Below are 26193 nucleotides of genomic sequence, written 5' to 3'. Positions count from 1 at the left end.
TCAGGGCCACATAATAAATAGAAAAACTGTCTCAAGCAAAACAAGTAAGGGTTAAAGAAGTGGCTTAGTGATTAAGAGCACTGGCTACTCTTTTAGAGGATCCAAATTCAATTTTCAGCACTTAGGGTGGTGGTCTGCAACTCCAGTTCCAAGGAATCTAATGCCCTCTGCCTTCTTTAGATACTGCGTATATCTGATGCACAGGCATACACATTGAGGCAAAACACATACACTTAAAATAAAAGTCTTTTTTAAAGGGGAGCTGGACAGTAGTCACATTCACCACTTTAAATCCACCACTTGGGAGACAGAGGCAGCCGACTCTCTGAATTTGAGGTCAGCCTGGTCTAAGAGTGAGTTTCAGGACAGCCAGGGCTATTAGACAGTAAAACCCTGTCTCAAAAAAAAAAGAAAAAATGAGTGGGTAGTGATGCCTAAAGGTTTGTGGTTATTAATCTGTTGGCACATTGGTAACTGTGGTATCAGAAATAGAAGAGCCATAGACTGAAGAGGTTTGGACATGCTGAACCTGTAGCAGTGGTAGGATATCTAGGCAAGTCTGACATCTGGAAATTAGTCTAAGGCTTTAAGCTAGAGATAAGAGTTTTTGAGCATTTCTTCACAGAGCAAAACTTAATGCCAAGAAGATGATAGTTGCTATTGTGTAGTAGGCACTCTGCAAAAATGTTTTTATATATTTCATTAAGTAGTCACAAGAGCTTTATGAGATAGTTACTGTTATTTTACAGATAAGGAAACTGAGTCACAAAGAGTATAAGCAAGCTGCCTAAAGTCACAGTTGAATAGTTGTTAGAGAGATAGGAACTTGACCACAGGCAGGCTAGTCTAATTCTGACACTGCTTCTAACCATAATACTCCATTAGACAAACTTACTAAGAGAAAGGAGGGGACATGCCACGGTCTCAGGAGATACTTCTAAGACCTTCGAAAGAAGTAGCAAAGCTGGACTGGAGAGATGGCTCAGAGGTTAAGAACACTGACTTTCCTTCAGAGGTCCTGAGTTCAATTCCCAGCAACCACATGGTGGGTCACAACCATCTGTAATGAGATCTGGTGCCTTCTTCTGGCGTGTAGGCACACATACAGCAAGAACATTTTATACATAATAAATAAATAAATTTATTTTATAAATATAAATAAATAAATATAAATATAAATAAATCTTTAAAAAAAAGAAAAAAAAGAAGTAGCAAAGCTAGAATATGGTGCCACTGCTGACAAGGGAGTGGAAGGGAATAGTCATAAGCAAGTATGTGAAAAGGAGAAAAGCGGGGGCTGGAGAAATGGCTCAGCAGTTTAGTGCACTTGCTGCATTTACAGAGGACCTGGGTTCAATTTCTTCCACTGTCATGGTCGGGCTCTTAGGAAAAAAATTAGTGCCATTTAAACTGGTGGGGCTTTTTGTTTTGTTTTTGTTTTTTGTTTTCCAAAACGGTTTCTCAGTAGCTTTGGAGCCTGTCCTAGAACTATTTCTGTAGACCAGACTGGCCTCAAACTCACAGAGATCTGCCTGCCTCTGCCTCCTGAGTGCTAGGATTAAAGGTGTGCGCCACCACCACCTGGCTAACTGGTGTTCTATTTCTATTGGAAATTTTTTATTAACATTGATGGGGGAACTAAGAAACTTTTACTATTTTGGATCAAAGGTGGGGTAGAGTGAACTGGACCAATGTTCCAGGTTGAAAGATATATCTCAGCCCTTACCTAGATAGGAATTAATGGAAGATAAGTGTGGCTATGGATATGTGCTCTTTTTAAGATGGTGACCTTTCCCCACCTCTTTCCCAGGTGCTTACATGTTACAGAAGCTGATTGAAGAGACAGATAGGTTTGTAGTATTCACAGAAGAGGAGTCCGGTATGAGTGACCAGTTGTGTGGTATTGCTGCCTGCCAGACAGATGACATATACAACCGAAACTGCCTTATTGAGCTGGTTAACTGCCAGGTACGTTTTCTTTATAGGACGCCTAAAAAAGGCTAGATCCCAGTCATATTGTTTACTTTCCACCAGTAAAAACATATTTTTTTTTTAAGATCTTTGACCCCAGCACTTGGGAGGCAGAGCCTGGTAGATCTCTGAATTTGAGGACAATATAGTGAGACCCTGTCTCAAAATAAATAAAATAAACAAGACAGAATAAAATAGGATCCCACTGTATAGCTCAGGCTGGCCTCAAACTTTACCATCTTGCCTTGGTTTTTTGAGTGCAGAAGTTATGAGTGTGCTTCTCGCTTCTCCACATCTAAACTGAAGAAGGGTGGATAGAGCTCAAATTTGTTTCGTTTGTTGGTTGGTTGTTTTTCGTGTTTTGTTTTGGTTTGGTTTTTTGAGACAGGGTTTCTCTGTAGCTTTGGAGCCTTTCCTGGAATTCAGTCTTGTAGACCAGACTGGCCTCCAGCTCACAGAGATTCACCTGCCTCTGCCTCCCGAGTGCTGGGATTAAAGGTGTGCACCACCACCGCCCGGCCTGTTTGTTTCTCAAGACAAACTCTGGCTGTCCTGAAACTCATTTTGTAGACCAAGCTGGCCTCAAACTCAAAGAGATCTGCCTGCCTCTTCCTCCTGAGGACTTGGATTAAAGGCGTGCACTACTATGCCCAGTAAATTTGTCTCTTCAGGTATCTTAAGTAATCATTTCTGTGTATAAAACCCAGTGACATTCACTCTGTAAGCCCGAATCAGTCAGATAAGTAACCTGAAGATCCTTCTTGTCTTCCTTCTTGTATAAGACTCTGCTTTTCTCTTTGACAGATGGTTCTGCGTGGAGCAGAGACAGAAGGCTGTGTCATTGTGTCAGCTGCCAAAGCCCAGTTGCTGCAGTGCCAACACCATCCAGCTTGGTATGGTGACACACTAAAACAAAAGACATCCTGGACTTGCCTGTTAGATGGCATGCAGTATTTTGCCACCACTGAAAGCAGCCCTACTGAACAGGATGGCCGACAGCTCTGGCTAGAGGTCAGTCAGCATGGGTGGGAAGGCCATTATGTCTCTAGTTAAGTCCCTTCTACTAGAACCTCTGGAAGATTCTTCACAGTACTTCTGCTTAGTAGAAAAAGGAAGCTGCTGACCCCCTTGACTGTGAGCAACCTCTGGTGTAGGAACACAGTGCTTTTCTTTCCTCAGGTACTCTAATGTCTTATATACCAGACGTAGAGTAAACGGACAGAAACGTCTTTGGTTTTTTTTTTTTAACTTTTATTCTTTCATGTGTTACATTCCAATCATAGTTTGCCATATTTGCAGTCTTCCTAGTCCTTCTCTCCCCTAGATCAGTTAGTTCCTCCTGTTTCCCTTTGGAAAACCAAACCAAACCAAACCAGGCCTCACAGGGATATCCACCAAACATGGCACATGGCTGTAAGTGGGCTTTTTGTCAGGACCACCAGTTCCCGAATAAATGCACAGAGGCTTACTATTAATTGTAATGCTTGGTCGATAGCTCAGGCTTGTTACTAGCTAACTCTTACATTTTAAATTAACTCATATTTCTTATCTACCCTCTGCCACATGGCAGTGTCTTCTTTCACCACGGCATGTTTGTCTTGCTTTGAGACTCCTGAGAAGACTCTGCCCTTCCTCCCATCGTCCTCTCAGTTTGGCTCTCCTGCCTAAACCCTACCCTTCCAGCTATTAGCGAGTCATCTTTTTTATTAACCATTGAGAGTAATACATATTTACAGTGTACAAAGTTTCTTCCACAGCACATGGCCTATCAAGATACAATAAGACTAGAGACAAACTCTCATCACAACTGGATGTGGTAACCAAGAGCAGGCAAGAGTCAGAGATACTCCCCCACAATACACAAACTCACTCCCCCCACTTTTAGGAGTCCCATAGGACCACCAAACTACACAATCATAAGGTGTATGCAGAGGACCTAGCTTAGACCCTACAAGTCTGTGTTTGTCACTTTAGTTTTTGTAAATCACTATGAATCCTGCTTAAGTGATTCTGTGGGCCATGTCCTTGTGCCCTCTGACTCCTATAATCCTTCTTCCCCTGGCACCACCTAGTGTTTAACTGTGGGAACTTCTAAGTTTTTAGTCCCTCTTAATAAATGTCACACTAACAGGCAATTAAAATAGACAGTGGGTTTGAAAACTTTGTTTCGTGTGTTTGAAACAAGTCTTGCTATGTAGTCTTGAATGGTCTCAAACTCTGTGTGGCCTAGGTGACCTCTAACTGGAGATCATTTTGACTCAGCTTCTGTAGTGCAGAAACCTTTGCCACATGGCTAGCCAAGTCTTTTTATGGCCTTTCATCAAGGTGATTGGTTGTTTCAGCAAACCTGTGAGATCAAATGGAAGACGATCTAGGAGTCTGGTTGTTTGACAATTACATCATTGTACATTGTACAGCTATGAGCCCTCTGTTGAATCAAATGAGAAGGTGCTTTGAAAACATTAGATGTTTTCAGATAGATAGTAGCCCGTACAGCCACATTTTTTTAAATCTTTTTTTAAGTCAGTACATTGGCAAGACTGTTTCTGTTAGCTGGTGAGACTGAACACTTGGCTAAGGCTGGGGAAGGAACACTGCAAGATAGAGATTGATTGAAGACTTTTTTTTCTCCCCCAAGTTGCATTAGCATTAAAGTACAGATCCTTGGAGTTAGAATAATATTTTTTTTGTCTTTTCCATGTGACTTTGTGATTAAGTAGATCTGCCATCTGATCTACTGGGTCTCTATATGTTTTAGAGATTTTCTTTTTTATTTATGTGGTTGTGGGTGACCGCAAAGACCAGAAGAGGGTTTCAAGTCTGGAACTAGAATTACAGGTAATTGTGAGCTGCCATGTGGGTTGCTAGGAATTGAACCTCGGTCCTCTGCAAGAACAGCAAGTGCTCCTAACTGCTGAGCCATCTCCAGTTCTTGAAGCATTAATATTTTTAAAAAATGTATGAATGTTTTGCCTGCACATATATATATATATATATATATATATATGTCTGTGTATTAGGTGTGTGCTTGGTACCTACAGAGGCCAGACGAGGATGTTGAATCCTCTGGGTCTGGAGTTACAGTTGTAAGCTGCTCAGTTGATGCTGGGAATGAAACCTTCATCTTCTGGAAGAGCAGCCAGTGAGTAGTGCTCTTAACTACTGAGCCATCTCTCCAGTCCTGAAGCCTTGATCTTACTGCTTTGATCTTATGTGCTACTTATTTTGTTATTTACCTTGGCCTCCAAGGCAACAATGTCAGAATGATTTTTTTTTAAATGAATGTATGAGTGAGTGAGCATGGGATGTATGCCTATGTGTGTGCAGAGAAGATGGTGTCAGGTGTCTTACTCTATCATGCTGTCTTATTCCCTTGAAACAGGGTTTTTCATTGACCTTGGAGCTAGATTGGGATCCTGCAAGCACTGGCAATCTTCCTGACTCCAACCTCCATAGAATTGGGATTACAAGCATGAATGGGCATCCCTGACTTTTTACATGGGTGCTGGGAATTTGAAACTACTGTATATGTGAGAGAGAGATGTGTGTGATAAGAGGTCAGAAGACAATTTTGTGGAATCAGTTTTACATTTTTCATGTGTATATAAGTGCCTAAGTGTCTGTGTATGTACCACATACATGCCTTCAGACACCAGAAGAGGGCAACGGATCCCCTAGAACTGGAATTACAAGTAGTTTGAGTTGCTTATTGTTGATGCTGGAAACCAAACCCTGGTCTTCTGATAGAACAACAAATGCTCTTAACTGCTGAGCTATCTCTTCTTTTCCCCTTTTATGTGAGTTCCAGGGATAGAACCCAGCTTCTGAGCAGCAAGCTCCGTGGCCCCTGGCTGTAATTTTTGAGGTCTCACTGTATAGTATTAGCTACTTTGAACTTGATTGGTAAACTAGGCTGACCTCAAAGTCTAGCAGACTCAGAGATTTGTCTTTTATTGATCCCAGTTGCTGATCCCATGGTGTTAGCCATCATACTTCGGTTCAGGGTGATTTTCTCTCTGAAGATAAAAAAATAACAAAAGCACAGAAAACATACTAGCCAGGCATCGTAGCCCATGTTTATAATCCCAACACTTGAGAGGTAGAAGCAAGAAAGTCAGAATTTTAAATACATATGTGTGTGTGTATTATACGTATATGTATAAATGCATATTATATAGATATATGTATATATTGTGTATGTGTGGTATGTGTGTATGTGCATGTTGTATACATATATATGTAGATATCATGCGTGTGTGTGTGTGGAGTATTTTTCTTTGTATGGACTAAGATGACCACACTATCATTAGGTGATACAAGCTGTAGCAGGCTTATTTTTGGGGCACCAACTTGCTCCTAAATCATGACATGGAGGATTATTACTAGTTATGAATGCTCAGCCTTAACTTATGCGTGTCCCACTTGCTCTTATAACTTAAAGTAACCTGTTTCTCTTCCATCTAAGTTTTGCTTTGGAGCTTTTTGCCTTTCTTTCATTGTGTATGCTCTACTCTGTGCCTAGCTGACTTCGGGTATCTCCCTTTCTTTCTCCCTTGTTCTCTCATCTTTTGTTCCTTTCTCTTCTCTGCTTCTACTTATTCTCTCTGCCTACCAGCCTCACCTATCTCTCTACTGCCTAGCTGTTGGCCACTCAGCTTTTTACTAGACCAGTCAGGTGCTTTAGGCAGGCAAGGTGAAACAACACATTTTTACCTAAATAATTAAATGCAGCATAAGCAATTGTAACATTTTACAATTTACCTAGTGTTTACCTAGTTAAACAAATGCAACATAAACAAACCTTTATACACTTTTACATAGTTAAAGTAATATTCTGTAGCATAAACAATATAGCACGTCTTTACATAGTTAAAATAATATTGCACAACAATAACCTCTTGTTTTGGTGAGGGTCTCAACTGTGTATACCAGGCTGTCCTGGAACTCACTGTGTAGTCCAGGCTGGCCTCATCTGGTGACAGTCCTGCCTCATAGCCTCTTACTGAGATTACAGGTATGGGACTACCTTTGGGCATGCAATCTATCATTCTTTTGCAGCATAAGACTACTTGAAACACGACCATCTATGGTGGTGTTACAGTAAGCCACCTTTTGCCCAGGAGCTAAAGGTTCCTCATTCTATTCTCAGGTGAAGAATATTGAGGAGCACCGGGAACGTAGTCTGGACTCTGTTCAGGAGCTGATGGAAAGTGGGCAGGCAGTGGGAGGAATGGTTACCACAACCACAGGTCAGCTCTCTTCCTCTCCTATGCTGTGATTTGGAGAAAATGTGCATTCCAAAGGGGTCTCATTTACTTATCTAACCTACATTCTGCATTTTTTTTTTCCTTTCAGTTTTTGAAGCAATGTGTCAGTCTGTATAGGCTGCCCTCAAACTCATGGTCTTAGGCTGCTGAATGCTGGGGTTACAAGCATGAGCCACATACTGTTTTTATTTAGCTTTTGGCAATACTGGGGATCAAACTCAGGGTCACTTACATGCTAGGCGTTTGCTGTACCTTAGAGTTACATACCAAGCCTTATCTCAGTATCATCCATCTATCTAGCTCTATCTAAAACAGGGTCACAATATATAGCCACATAATGCATACGTCTTTACATAGTTAAAGTAATATTCCACAACAACAACCCTTAGTCTTGTTTATGTGAGGGTCTCACCTGTGTATACCAGTCTGTCCTGGAACTCACTGTGTAGACCAAGCTGACCTGGAACTCAAGAGTTCCAGCCTCTGCCTCTCAAGCGTTGGTATTAAATGTGGGTGCTACCCCTCATCTCCCCTAAAAATTTAAGCCTAGTGGTGGTGCACACCTTTAATCCCAGCACTTGGGAGGCAGAGGCTGGCGGATCTCTGAATTCAAGGCGAGCCTGGTCTACAAGAGCTAGTTCCAGGACAGGCTCCAAAGCTACAGAGAAACCCTGTCTCAAAAAAAAAAAAAAAAAAAAAAAGTACATTGGTACAGTGTGCCATTTCCTAGAATCTCTCCTGTAGAGCTACCGTAGATGAAAATAGCCTCGTACAGCTGGGCGGTGGTGGCGCATGCCTTTAATCCCAGCACTTGGGAGGCAGAGGCAGGCAGATCTCTGTGAGTCTACAAAAGCTAGTTCCAGGATAGGCTCCAAAGCTACAGAGAAACCTTGTCTCAAAACACAAAAAAAGAACAGACAAAAAAAGTGTGTGCTACTGTGTGTGGTCCCAATTTTTTTGTTTTTGTTTTGTTTTTACGTGCATTACTGTTTTGTTTGCATGTAAGTCTGTGTGAGGGTATCTGATCCCTTAAAACTGGACAGTTGTGAGCTGTCAGGTGTGTGCTGAGAATTGAACCCTGGTCCTCTGGAAGAGCAGTCAGTGCTCCCAACCTCTGAGCCACCTCTCCAGCTCAAGTTTATCTGTTTTTAACACAAGTGTATGTTGAAGTGGTAGTATTTTTTTGCTGTTCGAGATTGAAAGCCACATTTCTGGAATTTCTTAGAGTCATACAGATGGGAGGCTCGCACCATACCTCGCTTAGAGAATCTTTTTCACTTCTTCCCAGATTGGAACCAGCCAGCTGAAGCTCAGCAAGCCCAGCAGGTCCAGCGGATCATTTCACGTTGTAATTGCCGAATGTACTACATTAGTTACAGTCATGACATTGACCCTGAGCTAGCAACTCAAATTAAGCCACCTGAGGTTCATGAGAACCAGGAAAAGGAGGATCTCTTAAAGAAGCAGGAAGGTATTCAGGATTTAAAGGCTTTTTAGGGAGGACTGGGGATTTGTGAAGTAGTTATTTCCTTGGTGGTTTAAGACAGTAAAGTTATTAAAGGGATTCCTGTGCAGTATGACTACTAACATTTCACTTGGCTCTGTACTTTGTTTTAATGGCTGAACTTAACCAGCTTGTACTCTTAGAAGAAATAGGGACTATGGATATTACTTGCAATTCTGAAATAAGCATATTCCCAAGTATCTTTTATTCCCTTTCTGTTGGATTGACTAAGAGAAGTGGTTCCCATGTCTGTTAGGCCTGGTGTGGTAGTCCACAGCTTTACTCTCAGCATCTAGGAGGTAGAGGCCTTTCGGGCAAGCCAGGGCTACATAGTGAAACCCAATCCAAAAAAACCCAAAATTTATTTATATATATATGGGTTAGAAAATTGAATATTTAGGGAGAAACTTGAACCTCTTATTTAACTGCTAACAATTATCTAGGGGCTGTGGATACTTTCACTCTCATCCACCACGAATTGGAAATTTCTACCAACCCAGCTCAGTATGCTATGATCCTGGACATTGTCAACAACCTGCTGCTCCATGTAGAACCCAAGCGGAAGGTGAGCATTAGCCCTTCCAGAATTCAGGTTAGCCTCACCTGCACTTTGACCTTGTTCTTACTTGGATCACAGTAACTAAAGTAATGCTGGGCTGATGAGGTGGCTCAGTAGATAACAAAGAATCTATTATCTCTATTAGTTTGATTGGTGTATCTTCTTAATCAGTCATAGCTGTTAGAAATCATATAGTTGCTGGGCAGTACTGGCACATGCCTTTATTCTCAGCAATCGGGAGGCAGAAGCAGGCGGATCTCTGTGAGTTCAAGGCCAGTCTGCTCTACAGAGTGAGTTCCAGAACAGCTATGGATGTTACATAGAGAAACCATGTCTCGGGGCTGGAGAGATGGCTCAGAGGTTAAGGGCACTGGCTACTCTTCCAGAGGTCTTGAGTTCAATTCCCAGCAACCATATGGTGGCTCACAACCATTTGTAATTTGATCGGGCTCCCTCTTCTGACTTGCAGACAGAATATACATAATAAATAAATAAATTTTAAAAAGAAAAAGAAAAAAGAAACCCTGTCTCGAAAAACCAAAAGAAAAGAAATCATATAGTTAAGGTTTAAGTGTCTCTAAGTCTGTAGAGTTTGTTCTAGCCAGTTCTCAGGCAACCACACATCTCTAACAATGGTAACTACACACTTTTGCCTCCATCTCTACATTGTAGCTTATGCAATCCACATTGCAGATCTTTTACTTTGACCTACCCCTTACTCTTGCTACTGATCATGACTGGTAAAGGTCAGCTTTCCAGAAGAGAGCCCCATTCACTTTCCTACAAAACTTACTCATTCAGAAAATGTTAATTCACAGTGCAGGAATGTACTTAGCATGCGTGAAGCTCTGGTGTTTTATTCACAGCACCACACAAAAAAAGTACACATTTCTCTTTTCCCTTCTTTAAGGAGCATAGTGAAAAGAAACAGCGTGTCAGGTTCCAGCTTGAGATCTCTAGCAATCCTGAGGAGCAGCGCAGTAGCATATTGCATCTGCAGGAGGCTGTGCGGCAACATGTGGCCCAGATCCGGCACTTAGAGAAACAGATGTATTCTATCATGAAGGTATTCACCCCAGGTAGTCTGAGGACAGAGAGATCGCCTGCGGCAGACAAGGAGGATCTCTTTAATTTTTTCTCTCCTGGTTCTCTAGTCTTTACAGGATGACAGCAAGAATGAGAACTTGCTTGACCTGAACCAAAAACTTCAGTTACAGCTAAACCAGGAAAAAGCCAACCTGCAGCTGGAAAGTGAAGAGCTCAACATCCTCATCAGGTGCCCAGCGGTCGCTCTGCTCAGTGGAGAGCTGGGCTGTCTTTCTTGCCTGTGTTATGACAGTCTAGGTCTAGTGTGCATTCTAATGGAGGAGTAGATATAGGCGCCTCTTCCCATAAGCCTTGCTGAGGTTGGCCATAGTGGTGAGTGCAAACAGGAAAGCCCCTCCTCTGGGTTCTCACTGGAGTACTGCTGGGAAAGGCTCTGGTACAAAATTAGGGACCTGAGAAATACTATTTTTGTGGCCTAAGCAGTGTGTATCTGAACTGAAAATATATTAAAACTGATTACTAAAGAACAAAATTGAGGTTAGGTGGTGGTGGCACATGCCTTTAATTCCAGCAATTGGGAGGCAAAGGCAGGTGGATCTATGTGAGTTTGAGGCCAGCCTGGTCTACAGAGCAAGTTCCAGGACAAGGTACAAAGCTACAAAGAAATGCTGTCTTGAAAAAACAAAAAAGAAGAAGCTATCCAACTACAAGATAGGATTTCTATTCCATAGTTCAGAGTGTCAGAAAAATGCATCAGTAGGAAAAAAATTAAGCATTAGCTAAGCCAGAGGTTGGTCTCTGGAATTAGAGCCTGCAGCATTGTGGGGCACTCCTGCCTGTGTGTTCTTTCCCTAACTCGTTTGACTCTCCTGTTCATGCATAGATGTTTTAAGGATTTCCAACTGCAGCGGGCCAACAAAATGGAGCTGCGGAAACAACAGGAAGATGTGAGTGTAGTCCGTCGCACTGAGTTTTACTTTGCTCAGGCACGTTGGCGCCTGACAGAGGAAGACGGACAGTTGGGAATCGCTGAGCTGGAGCTACAAAGGTTCCTCTACAGCAAGGTATTGGGGTACACAGTCATACAGTGCCAGGCTAGAGTCCGGGGCCTTAACCTATTCCAGTTCAATCCATGGAGAGATAAAAGGGCTAATTATATGGTTATTAATGATTAGGGACACATTGACCTATAATAAATGATAGATGTATAGATAAGATTAATCAGCCCAGGTGGGTGGTGCATGCCTTTAGTCCCAGCACTCATGAAGCAGAGGCAGGTGGATCTCCTGAGTTCGAAGCCAGCCTGGTCTACAAATCAAGTTCCAGGACAGCCAAGGCTACACAGAGAAATCCTGTCTTTAAAAAACAAACAAACAAACAATTGGGGTGGGGGATATTTATTCTTAAAACTAAGGCTCAGAGTGAAGTAATTTTCCAAGTCAAGTTGAAATAGTACCATTCTGATACTGACAGCATTTCTGCAAATGTCCTGCACTGGGAAAAATATTATTACTAGGGATGTTTGAAAATAAATGAGAAATTTAAATGTCATAATAACTAAAAGTATTAACATTTAGTGGTTGAACTAGTGTTACTCATGAGAAACACTAGATTAGAGGATTTGTAGTTTGTATATGAGATTGAAGCTGGGCAGTGGTGGTGCACACTCCACTCAGGAGGCAGAGACAGGTGATCTCTGAGTTCATGGCCAGCCTGGTCTACAGAGCGAGTTCCAGGACAGGCTCCAATGCTACAGAGAAACCCTGTCTCAAAACAAAAAACAAACAAGAAAGGGAAAAAAAGAAATAGTTGCGATTGAAAGAGATATTGATAAGGTGTGATGGTGCATGCATATAATCCCATCATTCTAGATGTGTAAAGAGGATCGGGAGTTCAAAGCCAGTCATAGGTACAGTTCGAGGCGTTATGAGATCCTGATTTAAGAAGAAGAATGAAATCGGGGTTAGATTAGCATATATAGTAATTCTCTATCAAGTTCCTAATGAAAGCTTATATGAACAGGACAAAATCTATCTGTCTATAGGTGAACAAGTCTGATGACACAGCAGAACATCTCCTGGAGTTGGGCTGGTTCACTATGAACAATCTTCTCCCCAATGCCATCTATAAGGCAAGTCATTTTGGGGTGGGGGTGAGAATGGTATTTAGACAAGGCCGTGTTCATTCTAGACAAGCACTCTACTAATCTACATCCCCATCTATATGGCAGGACTTATTTCCCCATTCCTAGCCGCCGCCCCCCCCCCCCCACTTTAGAACAAAGGGTATTTGTGATGGCCTTTTCATATCAACTCATATAGGAAGCAGTGTGATCTGAGATGGTATAGCTTGCCCAGCTTAGCAAGACCATTGATTTCAGTTCTTCTATGGAAGGTTTGTGGATTGATTGTTTTGTAAGTTGATTTTTAAAAAGAAGACATTTAGTAGGGTTATTTGCTTTGCCCTATAGGTGGTTTTGCGGCCCCAGAGTTCCTGCCAGTCGGGGAGACAGCTGGCCCTCCGCCTTTTCAGCAAAGTCCGACCACCTGTTGGGGGTATCTCTGTTAAGGAACACTTTGAGGTTAGTAAACAGTACTTGGGAACTCAGGGTCAAAGGGCAGATCACACTAAAACCTGTTACACTGGTTAGTAATTAAAGATAAGGCTAATACCTGAACTTAACTGCTTCATCTCTTTCCCCCGCAGGTGAATGTGGTGCCTCTCACTATCCAGCTGTCACACCAGTTCTTCCATAGAATGATGGGATTTTTCTTTCCTGGTCGAAATGTGGAAGATGATGAAGTTGGTGATGAAGAAGATAAGTCCAAATTGGTGACAACTGGTGAGAATTGTTACTCTGGAATGCCAGAAGAACAGAGTAGCCACCCAAAGCCACTTCAGGAAAAGGTTGAGTGTTGTTGGTGTTTGCTTTTTCATAGGAATTCCAGTAGTGAAGCCTCGGCAGCTGATGGCAACAGATGATGCAGTTCCACTAGGCCCTGGGAAGGGTGTAGCACAGGGCTTGACCCGGAGTTCTGGGGTCAGAAGATCATTTCGCAAATTACCTGAGGTATGGCACGTGTCCCTAAAGACTGAGAAATCAGAGAAACTGAATGTGGTAATGCATTCTATAATCGTTAACACATGGGAGAGAGGAGTCGGAACATCGTGAGTTCAAGGGCATCCTGGACCACATGAATCCTGTCTCACAAAAGAGGCCCTCAAAAACAAAAATAAAAAAGCCAGGCGGTAGTGGCACGTGCTTTTAATCCCAGCACTCAGGCGGATCTTTTTTTGTAGCCTGGTCTACAGAGTAAGTTCCAGGGCAGCCAGAGCTATTGGATCTGGCTGGGTCTTTTTCTTTTGAGTTTACTCCAAGGTTGAGAAGATGGGAGTAATATTTAGGATATTTGATTTCTTCTGGTTTTAGAGGCTTATACTCCTTTCTTGTCTTTCCTAGCACCCAGTTGATGATATTGACAAGATGAAAGAGCGAGCTGCCATGAACAACTCCTTCATATACATAAAAATCCCACAAGTTCCACTGTGCGTCAGTTACAAGGTATGTCCCATCCCAGCACTTTCTAGAACAAAGTAGGAAGGGAACTAAAGATGAGTGACAGCCAGGCTTCCTGTGAAAGTGAGCCATGGATGACAACCCTGCTCTTGCTTCTGCTTCCTGCAGGAGTCAGCACCAATACCAGGCTGAGGTAGGGGAAATCCAGTCTGTATCTGCAGGTTGCTATCATAGGAATTATACTCTAAGTACTGTCTTAGATTCAAGATGGCAGCTGATGTAATTTTTCCCTCCTTTTCCTTTTGCAGGGTGAGAAGAACAGTGTGGACTGGGGTGACCTTAACTTGGTGCTACCCTGTCTGGAGTACCACAACAACACGTGGACATGGCTGGACTTTGCTATGGCTGTCAAAAGGGACAGTCGAAAAGCTCTGGTTGCCCAGGTATCTCGCCAGGGCTCATGGCTGTTTCGTTAGCAGGGACTGGCAAGCAAATTGCCTTCTTAGGGGCATTTTGTTTTACACTCTATTAAAAGATAGCCAAGAAAGGAGCAAATAAAATGACTGATTTTTGTCATTGACATTGCCACAATATGATCAAATATTTGCTGTTTCATTTCATGTTAACTATCAAATTTGAGGGAACCAAGGGCTGCTACAACCTCAGCTTTAGGGATTCTGACTAGATTGTAAGCTTCTTGAAGGCAGAAATTATTTATATACTTTGAACTGCCCCATTGTGCTTTGCATGTAAGTTTAATAAATTTTTGAATTGGTTCAGTTTGAATTGTTTGGCCTTTCCACTAATATTTTTGCCTTTCCTTTTACTCCTTTCCACTTGCCAGGTAATCAAAGAAAAGTTAAGGTTGAAACCTGCAACAGGGTCTGAGGTCCGGGGAAAGCTAGAGACAAAATCAGACCTGAACATACAGCAGCAGGAAGAGGAGAAAGCGCGGCTCCTTATCGGTCTAAGTGTGGGTGACAAGAAACCTGGCAAGAAGTCCCTCTTTAGCAGGCGCAAGTGATCCGGAGAGCCAAGTGACTGCAGTATCGAGTCTGACTCTGGTTCAGGATCCAGGGACTTGAGGGTGGGCAGAGCTTCCCTTCATCCCATGGGATTTGTGGGGCTTTGGAACTTATGGGGAGCCAAGAGAGACACTATTCAACAGCTGACCTATCCCTGCAGGGCATGGTGGACAAAAGTGCTAAATTCCCTCATGCTTATTAGTCCCAGGGCCAGAAAGGCAAGAGAACCAGAAAGCCTATGGAGTGTGTTCAAGCCTAGTATCCTACTCTTGGGGGCAAAAGAAAGGGTGGGGGGATAGTTTTGATCAAGTATGATAAATTTTTATAAACAGACATATATATATATAATATATATATATATTTCTAAGTGTAATTGCTCTCCCTTTGTGCCAGTAAGCTGAGGGGAGGGTCTGATCCTCTGTGCCTCACTCCACTGCCTTGTTGTATGAAAGGTGTTACTGTTGGGGGAGGGGTCAGCTTCCCAATCTGTGCTCACTTGGGAGGATGGCATTAGGAGCCAGGGCTGGCCATGGGTACCTTTCTTTCCCCCCTGGGGAATCCCCTGGAGAATGGAGAAAAAAAAAGATTTAAAGAAAAAAAATATTTTAAATTTGATGCTGTCTTCTCTCTTTTTTTCAGTTGTATTGAGTAAAAATGTTCAAGTTGTCTGTGTCCTTCCCTCCTCACTAACCCACCCATTTTTTAACTGCCACTGTGACTGTGGCCTTTCTCCTTTGCTCTGAAGTCGTACAATAGATATTTCCCAGCCCTGGTACAATACTCACTTAAAGCTGATGGGTCTATGTACACTGGAAGAGGCGGGGCTCCTGGGTACTACAGCATCAGAGATAGGAATTGCTTATGTAACTGGGACAGCAGATTTAGCGGAAGGAGAGGAGGCAGAGGCTGGGGATGGGAGCAGTGAGCTGTCGGCAGGGGCAACACACCCGGGTATCTGCTCCTCAGAAGGTAGGGTATGGGGCTCTTGCTGCCTGTGAATGGGAAGTGAACAAGGTATGGGCCTGAGGCCAGAAAGTGCCTAGTTAGGAGCCTGTCAGTGATAGACAGTGTGGGGGTCTGGGCATAGAGGCTATTATGTGAATAGCCTCACTCGGGCACAGATTGTATTCCTGGTTTGTCATAGGGAAAACAAAACTGTTATTGTCATCAAGATTTTGAATTACGTTGAGGAAATCTAGGTCACATCACAAGGCCTGGGGATTTTCCTTCTAGAGCAGTGGTTCTCAACCTATGGGTTAAGACCCTTTGGGGGTAGAACAGCCCTTTCCTTGAGGTCACATTAGACAATCTGCATTTCAGATATTTAGATTACAATCTGTAATAGTAGCAATATTACACTTATTAAGAGCAGTGAAAATAATTTTATGGTTGGGGATCACTATAACATGAGGAACTGTATTATAAGGGTTGTAGCATTAGGAAAGTCGAACCACTGCTTTAGAGGCTAAGACTTCAGAAGGAGTACCTGTTAAGATGGGTAGAACCTGCAGTGCCTCATGAGCAGGTTCCCTTCTCAGCAGGGTGGCAACATCCAGGGTCCCTGGGCCCGAGGCTGGAAGAGCCTCTTCTGTGGTATGGGGGCCATCAGGTCAGGTCTGGAAGAACTAAGGGGACTACAGAGGCATCAGTGCCTACATCAGGAGCCCCTCCAGCCAGCCCCACTGCACCTAGAGAAGCCTCTGTCTGAGTGGCCAGTGCCTCAGTTCATCAGCCTCTTCCTACCAGAGTTTCCCATGAGGCCCGTTAGGGGGCAGCAGACACTGCAGGTAGGTCATTGGAGTCCTGGGAAGTGTGCCTTTGAGGAATCTGGAAGCAGCCAGTCTCAGGTGCCCTCTTCTCCATTTTTTTCTTTCTTTTCTTTTTCTTTTTTTTTTTTTTTTTCAGATTTTAGGCCTTGTGGCTAAAGGCTCTTTTGGAACTGTCCTGAAAGTGCTAGATTGTGCCCAAAAAGCTGTATTTGCAGTGAAGGTAGGAGTCACCCAGTAGTTACTGTTTACAACCTATTAGTTTCAGAGATTAGGAGGAATAATTTGAACAGCATTATTTTCCACGAGTTATGCCTCTCCATTTGTAGGTGGTGCCCAAAGTAAAAGTCCTACAGCGGGATACCCTGAGGCAGTGCAAAGAGGAGGTTAGCATCCAGGTATGCAGAATTCTGAAAGCATGGCTGGGAGAGCTGAATTGCTGGTGGAGAAAGTCCAACTTACCTGCTTTTCTTGGCTCTACTTTCCCTATGTTTCCACCTTGGTGCAATGCAGCACCGAAATAAATCCTGAGAAAAGTTGTTCTTAGCTGTAGACACCACAGGTTCTGCCAGGGAACTCTCCAACACACCTTGGCATGCTCCTTAGCAGTGTGCTGGCTCCAGGGTTCTCAGGTAGTCCCAAATGAGCTCTCTCATTTCTACACAAGGCAACACCTGATTTCTTGGCTGCTCTTAATCAACAATAAGCTTGTTCTTTCCTAACTTGCTGTTTTCTTTGTCTCTAGCGACAGATCAATCATCCTTTTGTACACAGCTTGGGGGACAGCTGGCAGGGGAAGCGACACCTCTTCATTAGTGAGTGGACTGGGTTTTGTCTTCACCCACAAAGGCCCACAGACCATTCTCCCAACCTGACGCTATTCTGCTTTGCAGAATAGTATTTCTGTAATCCAAAAGAAGAGGGGAAAGGCTGGTGGGATTAGTTTGGGCAGGAGGTCTATAATGCCTTGAGCCTAGGCATTGTAGACCCCAGATATTGCCTAGACTTCTGGTGCTTTGCAGTGTGTAGCTACTGCAGCATGGATCTCTACTCCCTGTGGTCTGCTGTTGGTGGTTTTCCAGAGGCTTCTATCCGTCTCTTTGCTGCTGAACTGGTCCTTGTGCTGTGTAAGTAAAAAAGTGGTAAAGGAAATGGAAAGGGAAGAATTAAATTGGTGGGGAGGGAAAAACAGGATTGATATTCAATTCTGGAAGTCAGGGAGAGATTGGAAAGAGGCTACAGAAACTGGCATAGACGAGACTTTACATAGACCCACGCTCACCGTTCTCCACAGGCTATCTCCATGACTTGGGTATCATCCATCGGGATGTAAAGGTAGAGTTAAGTCTTTTTTCTTAGTCTGAGGAAAACCTCAATAAGAAGTTCCAACAGGTCTGAGAAGGCACTGGGGAGCAGAGACAGTTTATTTGGGTTCCTATGGATGCGAAGAATTTTAGGTATGGGTCCTCCAAGGATAGGTTTGAATGCTGAGTGGACTGAAAGAAAGCCAGGTGTGGTCATACCTGCCTATACCCAGCACTGTTGGGGGTGGGGGCAGGAGGGATGCTACAAGTTTGAGGCTAGCCTGGTATATATACTTGATTCCCAACTAGTCTGGGCTACATAACGAGACCCTATGTCAAAAAAAATAACAATGGAAAAACCAAATCAGAGTCAGTGGGAAGAGTAAGATAATATCCTTTCGCCCATGATTTCAGATGGAGAATATCCTTCTGGATGAGCGAGGTATGTCTTCTCCAGTCTCAGGATGAATGATACTTCTGCAAAAAAAAAAAAAAAAAAAAAGACATAGGTCAAAACACTGTCTCCTTATTCCATAGGCCACCTGAAACTGACAGACTTTGGTCTATCTCGCCGCCTATCCCAGGGAGCACGAGCCTACACTATCTGTGGCACTCTTCAGTACATGGGTGAGAGAGAAGCTAAAGCTCTGGTGGGGAGGAGCACCTAGGGAAGTAAGTGACAAGCACCTTTCATACCACAGCCCCAGAGGTCCTAAGTGGTGGGCCTTACAACCACACTGCTGACTGGTGGTCCCTGGGAGTGTTGCTTTTCTGTCTGGCAACTGGTAAGGTGAGAAAACGGTAGTGGTGCTGAGCAGGGAAGAGAGCTTTACTTGGTGGGGAAAAGACCTTAGAAAGCCTTGTCTTCTTCCCGCCCCTTCCCGCCCCCTACTCTTTTAATGCAGTTTCCAGTGGCTGCAGAGAGAGATCATGTGGCCATGTTGGCAAGGGTGACCCACTGTAAATCTGAGATGCCACCTTCTGCCACTCAGGAGTTCTCACTCCTGCTCCATGAGGTGAGGGTACAAACTACTTTCCTTTTAGACTCCCAAGCTAGTCACCATTTTCTTTCCACTGAAGTGATTTCCCAGCTCTTCTCTCTCTCTGATGAGGGTTGAGATGCTCCAACTACGCATTTCCCCTGTAGCTGATACTGCAGATCTCATTCCTGAGTTTCTGCCACCAAATCCTTTCCTCACCAGAAGAGAGGGTTCTTTTGAAGAGCACGGGCCAGTTCTACCTTATCATCTGCAGGTTCATCTCCTTCATCCCCACCAGTCCTCCCATTCTCTCCAATCACCATGCTTCTCTTTCACAAATCTTCCTGCCTTCCATAGCTCCGTGGACTGTGTACTCCCTCTCGTCTCTGTTTAGCCTTTCTTAGCCCAGTCTCCTGTTCTCCTTCAGCTCTTATGCCAGAACCCTCTGCACCGCCTCCGTCATCTGCATCACTTCCAGGGCCACCCCTTCTTTCGGGGTGTGGCTTTTGACCCTGAGCTCCTAAAGAAGCAGCCAGTGAACCTTGTCATGGAGACACAAGATACCAGTCCATTGGAATCCATGCCCTTCAAGGACTTTGACTGTGATCTGGAGTCCTTGGTCCACTCCATCTCTGCTGATTCTCTACTGTAGATTGGGGCCCAGCTGGAAACCTGAGGATTTTTACTACCAACTCAGTATGACCACCTTGAGGATCCAGTTTTTTTCTTTGTTGTCCCTTACTATTCTGTTGTAGGTATTGGGCCAGAGTTTAGATCTTTGGCATTCTACAGCTGATAGCCAAAACTGTCCCTAATGCTTTCCTATCATACAGCCCACCTCTCAATCGCAGGCCAAGGCGGTGACCTTTATTTCACTTCTCCAGTACTTCCCTTAAGCTGTCAACCAAAGGCTTCTTAAACTTTACCATCTCCATGTTTTTCTACGATACTTCCTTTCTTGGGCAATAATGACACTTTGTGAGACCCCAAGGTGCTATTTATATGTTTAACAAACTAGTCAGAAGCAACGTGAATGTTTTTTTACAGATTGCAAAAACTGGCATTTCAACACCTGAATAAATTTGCAGTTAAAAATATGACCTACCAGGTGGTGGTGGTGGTGGTGCACACCTTTAACCCTAGCATTTAGGAGGCAGAGGCAGGAAGATCTCTGTGAGTTCGAGGCCAGCCTGGTATACAGAGGAAGTTCCATGACAGCCAGGGCTGTTACACAGAGACCCCCCCCCCCAGATGAAGGATATAGGAGTTGGAGAGATGGCTCAGTGTTGAGAATGATAATTGCTCTTGCAGAGGACTCAGCTGAGTTTTTAGCACTCACAGTGGGGACCTCACAAGTACCTATAAATCCAGCTCCAAGGAGAGTCCACACCTCTGGCTTCCTTAGAGTGAATACCCACATACATAAACACATTCACACAGGCACATAAAAATAATTTAAAATTAATTTTATATGCCAGGCATAATGGCGCATGCCTTTAAGTCCAGCACCCAACAAGGCAGGTGAATCTCTGTGACTTTTGCCTGGTCCTCACAGTGAGTTCCAGGACAGCCAGGCTACATGCTGAAACCCTATCTCAAAGAAAAAGGGCAAAATGGTCCAGTAGGTAAGGGACTTGATATGAAGCCTGATGACATGAGTTTGATCCCAAGACTCCCATGGCAGAAGGAAAGACACAACATGTATGCAATCCCCCAAATAAATAAATAAATAGATGAATGTACCTGGGCAGTGGTGGCACATACCTTTAATCCCAGTACTCGGGAGGCAGAGACAGGCAGATCTCTTATGAGTTTGAAGCCAGCCTGGTCTACAAGAGCTAGTTCCAGGACAGCTAGGACTGTTACACAGAGAAACCCTGTCTTTAAAAAAATAAATGAATGAATAAATAAATAAAAATAAATTAAAAGTTAAAAAAAAAGAGACTGGAGAGATGGCTCAGAGGTTAAAAGCACTGACTGTTTTTTCAGAGGTCCTGAGTTCAATTCCCAGGAATCACATGGTGGCTCACAACCATCTGTAATGAGATCTGGTGCCCTCTTCTGGCCTGCAGCATACATGCAGACAAGACACTTTATACATAATTAATAAATAAGTCTTTTTAAAAAAAGAAAATCTAGAAGCTGGAAGCTACTCTTCAATAAATATAATTCTTAAAAACTAGAAAGTGAATCTAACAGTTGCCTAATGTGAGAAAGAAAATAGAAACTTCAGCATGGGTGGATTATGTCTTCTCTAGAATAACATGAGAGCCTCCTAAATCTATTCCAAAACAAAGCCTCCTAAAAAGACACAAACATTATTAAACTGATCATTTTTTCATACAGTCATACAGCAGAGAACCAGGGATTCAGAAAGTAAAGAAGGAAAGTTTGGGATCAGGTCTTGCACAAACTGGGCATCAAGCCATACCAAGCGAGCTTATTAAGGGCAGTATCTTACATATAATTTTCAGAGAAATGGCCCAGAGTCAGCAGAAAACTATCTACAGTGGAACCAAGTAAGCAGGATGCTAATCAAGCAGTGTTGCACAAAGGGAACACAAGATCCTCACAGATGAGGCACACAGCAGCCTTGGGACTGGTAACCACAGCCTTTTAGGGGGAAGAGTTGGGTTGTCAGGATATAAAGCAACAGCTCCTCCAAGGCCCTGGCCCATTATTGGCTCTGCTAAGCATATTCCTGGTTTTGAACTGTGTTCCTCCTCATACACCAGGCCTCAGGGAAAACCTTAAATTAATCCTAGGGATCAAACCTGGGGCCTTATGTATGCTATGTGAGTATCTATTGAGTTACAAGGTCTCTTCAGGTTTCCAAAGCTGGTGCCTTGCACTTACTCAGGCAGACCTTGAATTTGTGATCTTCCACGTGGCTGAGATTAAAGCCCTGCACTACTAGACCTATGCTAAGATGGATTTTGATGAGCAAATGAAAGCATTGAGAGCTGTAGCATTTTAGGATTTAAAGTTACAGCAGCATCTCAACAATAATTTCCTGTTAGAAGGAAAATCACCCATATATTTATTATATATAAAGTGTCCTGTCTACATGTTTGCCTGCAGGCACCAAATCTCACTACAGATGGTTGTGAGCCACCATGTGGTTGCTGGGAATTGAACTCAGGACCTCTGGAAGAGCACAGTGCTCTTAACCTCTGAGCTGTCTCTCCAGTCCTAAACTTCTTACGTACATTTCAGGTGACATCATTTTCTTCAACTCATGCCTGCCCTCCCCTGATTTAATTGAAGCTTTAAACTTTTATGTGTATGAGTATTTTGCCTGCATGTATGTATACTCTCTCCAGCCCCTTTGTTCTGTTTAGTTAAAATGTGTTTTAATCCAGACTATTATTTATTCATTTGTTTATTTTTCTTTTTTGTTTTTTGAGACAGGGTTTCTTTGTGTTAACAGCCCTGCCTGTCCTGGAACTCGCTTCGTAGACCAGACTGGCCTCAAATTCACAGATATCCACCTGCCTCTGCCTCCCGAGTGCTGGGATTAAAGGCGTGCACCACTACCCGGCTAGACTATTATTTTTCAGTTATGTCTGATCTCTGGTTTTTCAAGACAGGGTTTCTCTGTAGCTTTGGAGCCTGTTTTGGAACTAGTCCTTGTAGAGCAGGCTGGTCTCGAACTCACAGAGATCTGCCTGCCTCCGCCTCCCAAGTGTCTGATCTCTTTTCAGGCCAAAAAAGATCTTACTTAATATTTTACTTAACATCTCTTACTTAATATCCGTTCTGGATTAGGCCAGGTTTTCCATTTTTTTTTCCGCCTTGGTAGAATTGTATTTTTCAGGTTTGTGCTTTGGCAGTCCATGTGAATCTCTGAATTAAGCTCGAATTGAGTGTTGTGGGGCTGGAAAGATGGCTTAGTGGTTAGAAGCACTAGTTTTCTTGCAGAGGACCCAGGTTTGGTTCCCAGCACTCACACACATGGTAGGCAGTTCACAACCATCTATAACTCCAGTTCCAGAGGATCTGATGCCCTCTCTGACTTCTGCTAGCACCAGGCACACAAACAGTACACACACACGCATATAGATAAGGCACTCATACATAGAAAAATAAATAACAAAAGTGTGAAGGGTGTTACTAGGGGTCAGAACGTTCTATGTCAGAATGTTCAGGGGATTCCTGCTAGACCAAATTATTATTTTCCTGAGCTGCTATTTGGTTCTTGCTCTGACACTAAATAGTCAGTTATCTTATAGTTCCCTCCTTGTACTAATAATATGTCAATTAGAGTTCAACTTGGGGTCTACCTCCAAAAAAATTTGCACACCATTGTCCTGATTTTCTTTGTTTCTTATTTTCATTTTTTTCTGTTATAACCTTTTGTATTACTATATTATCTACATCTTCGTAATTCTTTAGGTTATTGTTGGTACAGAAAAGAATAAAAGAGAGCCAGGCGGTGGTGGCACATGCCTCTAATCACACACACACACAGAAATGAAGACAAAAAGAGAGTGTGACTGAAATGGCCGGGTTATAAGGAAAATGAGTAGCTGGGGGGAGGAAGCCCATGAGCTGGAAAAGCTCAGAGCAGAGGAGGAGGTGACACAAGCTGCTGTCACGGACTCTGAAATATGTAAGCGGTACCTGTGATACTACGGGAGCCTGAAGGCCAGCAAGTGTTTTGTATGCTAATAAGGCGGCACGGATACCATTTGTTCCTGTTCCATCTTCCAGTGGTAATGAAAAAGGCTCTTTTGGTAGAGAGGAACTGGCTTTTGTCTAACCACCAGAATTTGGAGAAATGGGAGTTTCCTCTGGACCTGACACATGGTAGAGAGAAGCAAGTCCTGAAAGCTGTCTTCTTACTTCCACACATTCATGTGTGTACAGTTACACACACACGATATATAGACATATACATGTGGCTGGGTATATAGTTCAGTTGGTAAAGTTGTTGCCTAGCATTCATGAAACCCTTGGTTTGATCCAAATGTGCTGTAAAAATCCTGTAATCCCAGCATTTGGGAGGTAGAGGTAGAGGGGTCAGAAATTCAAGGTCATCCACATAGTTTGAGGTCAGCTTCAACTTGAACTGACTACGAAACCCTATCATACACAAAGTAAAAACAGAATAAGGACAAGGGTAGTAGATTACATGATACTGTGTACCTAGCACAGGGCTACTATCAGTTAATCTGATCACAGTAGCACAATGAACTAAAGTCCTGAGGAAATGATGGACATGCCACTGGGTCCCTTTTGTAGGTCACGTTAGATAGCTTAGAGATAAATGTCATGTGTTGTCTGAATTTCTCTCTTAGACAGTGAGAACCAAGTGTGATTGATGTCTCATATCTGTGATTCAAGCACTTGGGAGATAAAGGCAGAAGGATAATTGGGAGTGGTGAGGCCATCCTATGCTGCCTAGTGCATTCCAGTACAAAACTCTAAGAAACCTAAAAAGTATGGCATAGTGGTGTACACCTTTAATTCCAGCGCTCAGGAGGCAGAGGCAGGTGGATCTTAGTTTGAGGCCAGCCTGGTCTACAAAATGAGTTTCAGGATAGCCAAGACTGTAACAGAGAAAACCTTTATCAAAAAGAAAAAAAAAGAATAAAAGATAGAAAAAGAAACTTTAAAAGGCCAGATGTGGTGGCACATTTTCAGCATGTAATTTCAGCATCCAGGGGTTGGAGGCAGGACACTTGAAGGTCAAGCTACCCTGGGCTCATACTGAGTTTGAGGCTAATTTGTTTGCATGAGGGTCTATCTCAAACCTTTAGATGGAAATCCAAATGCTATAAAAGAAAATGTCTTGACCACATAAAAAATGTACCTCCATGGCTCAGTGCTTGCTGCTCTTTCAAAGGATTTGAGTTTGGTTCCCAGTACCCACATCAGGCAGTTTATACCCTCTTGTAACTCTAGCTCCAGCACCCTCTTGTAACCTCCAATAGCACCAGGCATGCATGTGAAACAGATGTGAGTGCTGGGCCAGAGGCAGGCAGAGCTCTGTGAGTTCAAGGCCAGCCTGGTTTACAAAGAGAGTTACACAGAGAGACCCTGTCTCAGAGAGAAGTCAGGTAGTGGTGGCATATGCTTTTAATCCCAGCACTTGGGAGGCTGAGGCAGGTAGATCTCTCTGAGTTCGAGGCCAACCTGTTTCCAGGACAGCCAGGGCTGTTACACAAAGAAACCCTGTTTTGAAACAAAACCAAAAGCTCCTCTTGCTTTGCTGAGGCTGAGATAGGACTGGAGCTAGTTAAGAGGCTGACAAAACCCTGCTTCAACATGGTGCCATCAATGATTAACTTAAATACTCTCACCTTTTTAAGGCTACGGGTCCCAGCCAATTGCAAGATTGAGACAGGATGATGGGGAGTTCAGGGCCAGTCTAAGCCGTATAGCAAGACCCTGATACAAGATAAACAAAAAATTTACTTTGGAGGCAGAAGCAAATTTGAGGCCAGCTTGTGCTGTATATTGAGGTTCAATCTCAAACAACAAAACATGCAGTTATTAATGAAAATGGATTAATAAATTCCAGCTAATGCCACCTACTTTTTTGTTTTGTTTTTTTGAGACAGGGTTTCTCTGCGTAACAGTCCTAGCTGTCCTGGAACTAGCTCTTGTAGACGTGGCTGGCCTTGAACTTACAGAGATCAACCTGCCTCTGCCTCTGCCTCCCCAAGTGCCAGGCTCAATGCCACCTACTTTTAATTCTAGCACTCAGGAAGCAGAGGCAGGCACATCTCTGAGTCTGAGCTCCACAACAGCCAAGGCCGCATAGTGAGACCCTGTCTAACTACAGAGAGATTCAGTAGACAGAAGCCTGTGTTCGTGGGATGTTGGGCAAATTATATTATTATAATTTCTTATGTATAAAATGAATGAGTTAATAATATAGCAAGCACTTGAAAACAGTGCCACGGTCATCATCATAAGTGTACAGTACATGTCCGCTGTTATTCTAGTAATCTTGTTGCAGGCTCTAAGGTTAGATATAAGAAAGGCTCAGAAATTCTTAAGAGGCATTTACCTGAAGGTCGAAGTGGGGCACTTAGGATCTCTCCGACACCTATGGATCTGGCATCTACACCTGGACAGCCCAACCCTGCGTGAAGTGCCGCTCACTCGGTAACTGAGAGAAAAGAGCTACTGAAACAGGATTCCTTGACTTTCCAGCTGCCCACGGTGTCCCTAACCAGAGGACACACAACCCTGATGCCGGTAGCCTAAAAAGAGGCGTTAGATTAAGTGCGTAGAGACCTGGG

At 43.3% G+C, this 26193-nt stretch overlaps 2 protein-coding genes and 1 long non-coding RNA gene across 4 annotated transcripts in view; 2 read left to right on the top strand and 1 right to left on the bottom strand.

The window, feature by feature from the left end:
- Bltp2 (bridge-like lipid transfer protein family member 2) overlaps positions 1 to 15505 on the top strand; it is a 31756-nt gene extending 16251 nt beyond the window's left edge. The window contains exons 25-39 of the mRNA XM_085695430.2: positions 1811 to 1968; positions 2776 to 2982; positions 7121 to 7220; positions 8527 to 8709; positions 9186 to 9307; positions 10212 to 10367; positions 10456 to 10577; positions 11232 to 11412; positions 12393 to 12479; positions 12819 to 12929; positions 13055 to 13190; positions 13288 to 13418; positions 13809 to 13910; positions 14174 to 14308; positions 14710 to 15505. Coding sequence (XP_085551556.2) covers positions 1811 to 1968; positions 2776 to 2982; positions 7121 to 7220; positions 8527 to 8709; positions 9186 to 9307; positions 10212 to 10367; positions 10456 to 10577; positions 11232 to 11412; positions 12393 to 12479; positions 12819 to 12929; positions 13055 to 13190; positions 13288 to 13418; positions 13809 to 13910; positions 14174 to 14308; positions 14710 to 14889 — 2111 coding nt within the window. The 3' untranslated portion in view covers positions 14890 to 15505. The remainder of the gene's footprint in view (positions 1 to 1810; positions 1969 to 2775; positions 2983 to 7120; positions 7221 to 8526; positions 8710 to 9185; positions 9308 to 10211; positions 10368 to 10455; positions 10578 to 11231; positions 11413 to 12392; positions 12480 to 12818; positions 12930 to 13054; positions 13191 to 13287; positions 13419 to 13808; positions 13911 to 14173; positions 14309 to 14709) is intronic.
- On the bottom strand, positions 10143 to 26186 carry LOC146893131 (uncharacterized). The gene is made up of 4 exons (XR_015003707.2): positions 25959 to 26186; positions 17939 to 18437; positions 13021 to 13440; positions 10143 to 10404 (listed from the first exon to the last, which is right to left on the bottom strand). It is a non-coding gene; the product is annotated as an uncharacterized LOC146893131 (long non-coding RNA).
- Rskr (ribosomal protein S6 kinase related) lies at positions 15635 to 20040 on the top strand. 2 transcript variants are annotated; one of them, XM_085695434.2, is made up of 12 exons: positions 15635 to 15859; positions 16429 to 16677; positions 16796 to 16879; positions 16986 to 17054; positions 17402 to 17471; positions 17679 to 17783; positions 17951 to 17991; positions 18375 to 18402; positions 18498 to 18587; positions 18662 to 18750; positions 18866 to 18976; positions 19368 to 20040. In XM_085695434.2, the coding sequence occupies exons 1-12, from the start codon at positions 15803 to 15805 to the stop codon at positions 19590 to 19592; spliced, it is 1218 nt and encodes a 405-aa protein (XP_085551560.1). In that variant the 5' UTR covers positions 15635 to 15802; the 3' UTR covers positions 19593 to 20040. The 2 variants fall into 2 exon arrangements, with proteins under 2 accessions (XP_085551560.1, XP_085551561.1); XM_085695435.2 differs by lacking the exons at positions 17951 to 17991; positions 18375 to 18402.
- Positions 26187 to 26193: the final 7 nt, after the last annotated feature.

The sequence above is a fragment of the Myodes glareolus genome, chromosome 9, assembly GCF_982192425.1.
Source record: "Myodes glareolus chromosome 9, mMyoGla1.1, whole genome shotgun sequence".
Classification (NCBI taxonomy): Eukaryota; Metazoa; Chordata; class Mammalia; order Rodentia; family Cricetidae; genus Myodes; species Myodes glareolus.
This window is presented reverse-complemented; position numbering and strand designations above follow the sequence as displayed.

What these genes read in the sequence shown, in the direction of transcription:
- Rskr (XM_085695434.2), top strand. Translation starts at nt 15,803, where the DNA reads ATGGGAGCAGTGAGCTGTCGGCAGGGGCAACACACCCGGGTATCTGCT. An exon ending in GGGGGCAGCAGACACTGCAG is followed by an intron (nt 16,678 to 16,795) that starts GTAGGTCATTGG and finishes TTTTTTTTTCAG; the next exon opens with ATTTTAGGCCTTGTGGCTAA. An exon ending in GAAGCGACACCTCTTCATTA is followed by an intron (nt 17,472 to 17,678) that starts GTGAGTGGACTG and finishes GGTGCTTTGCAG; the next exon opens with TGTGTAGCTACTGCAGCATG.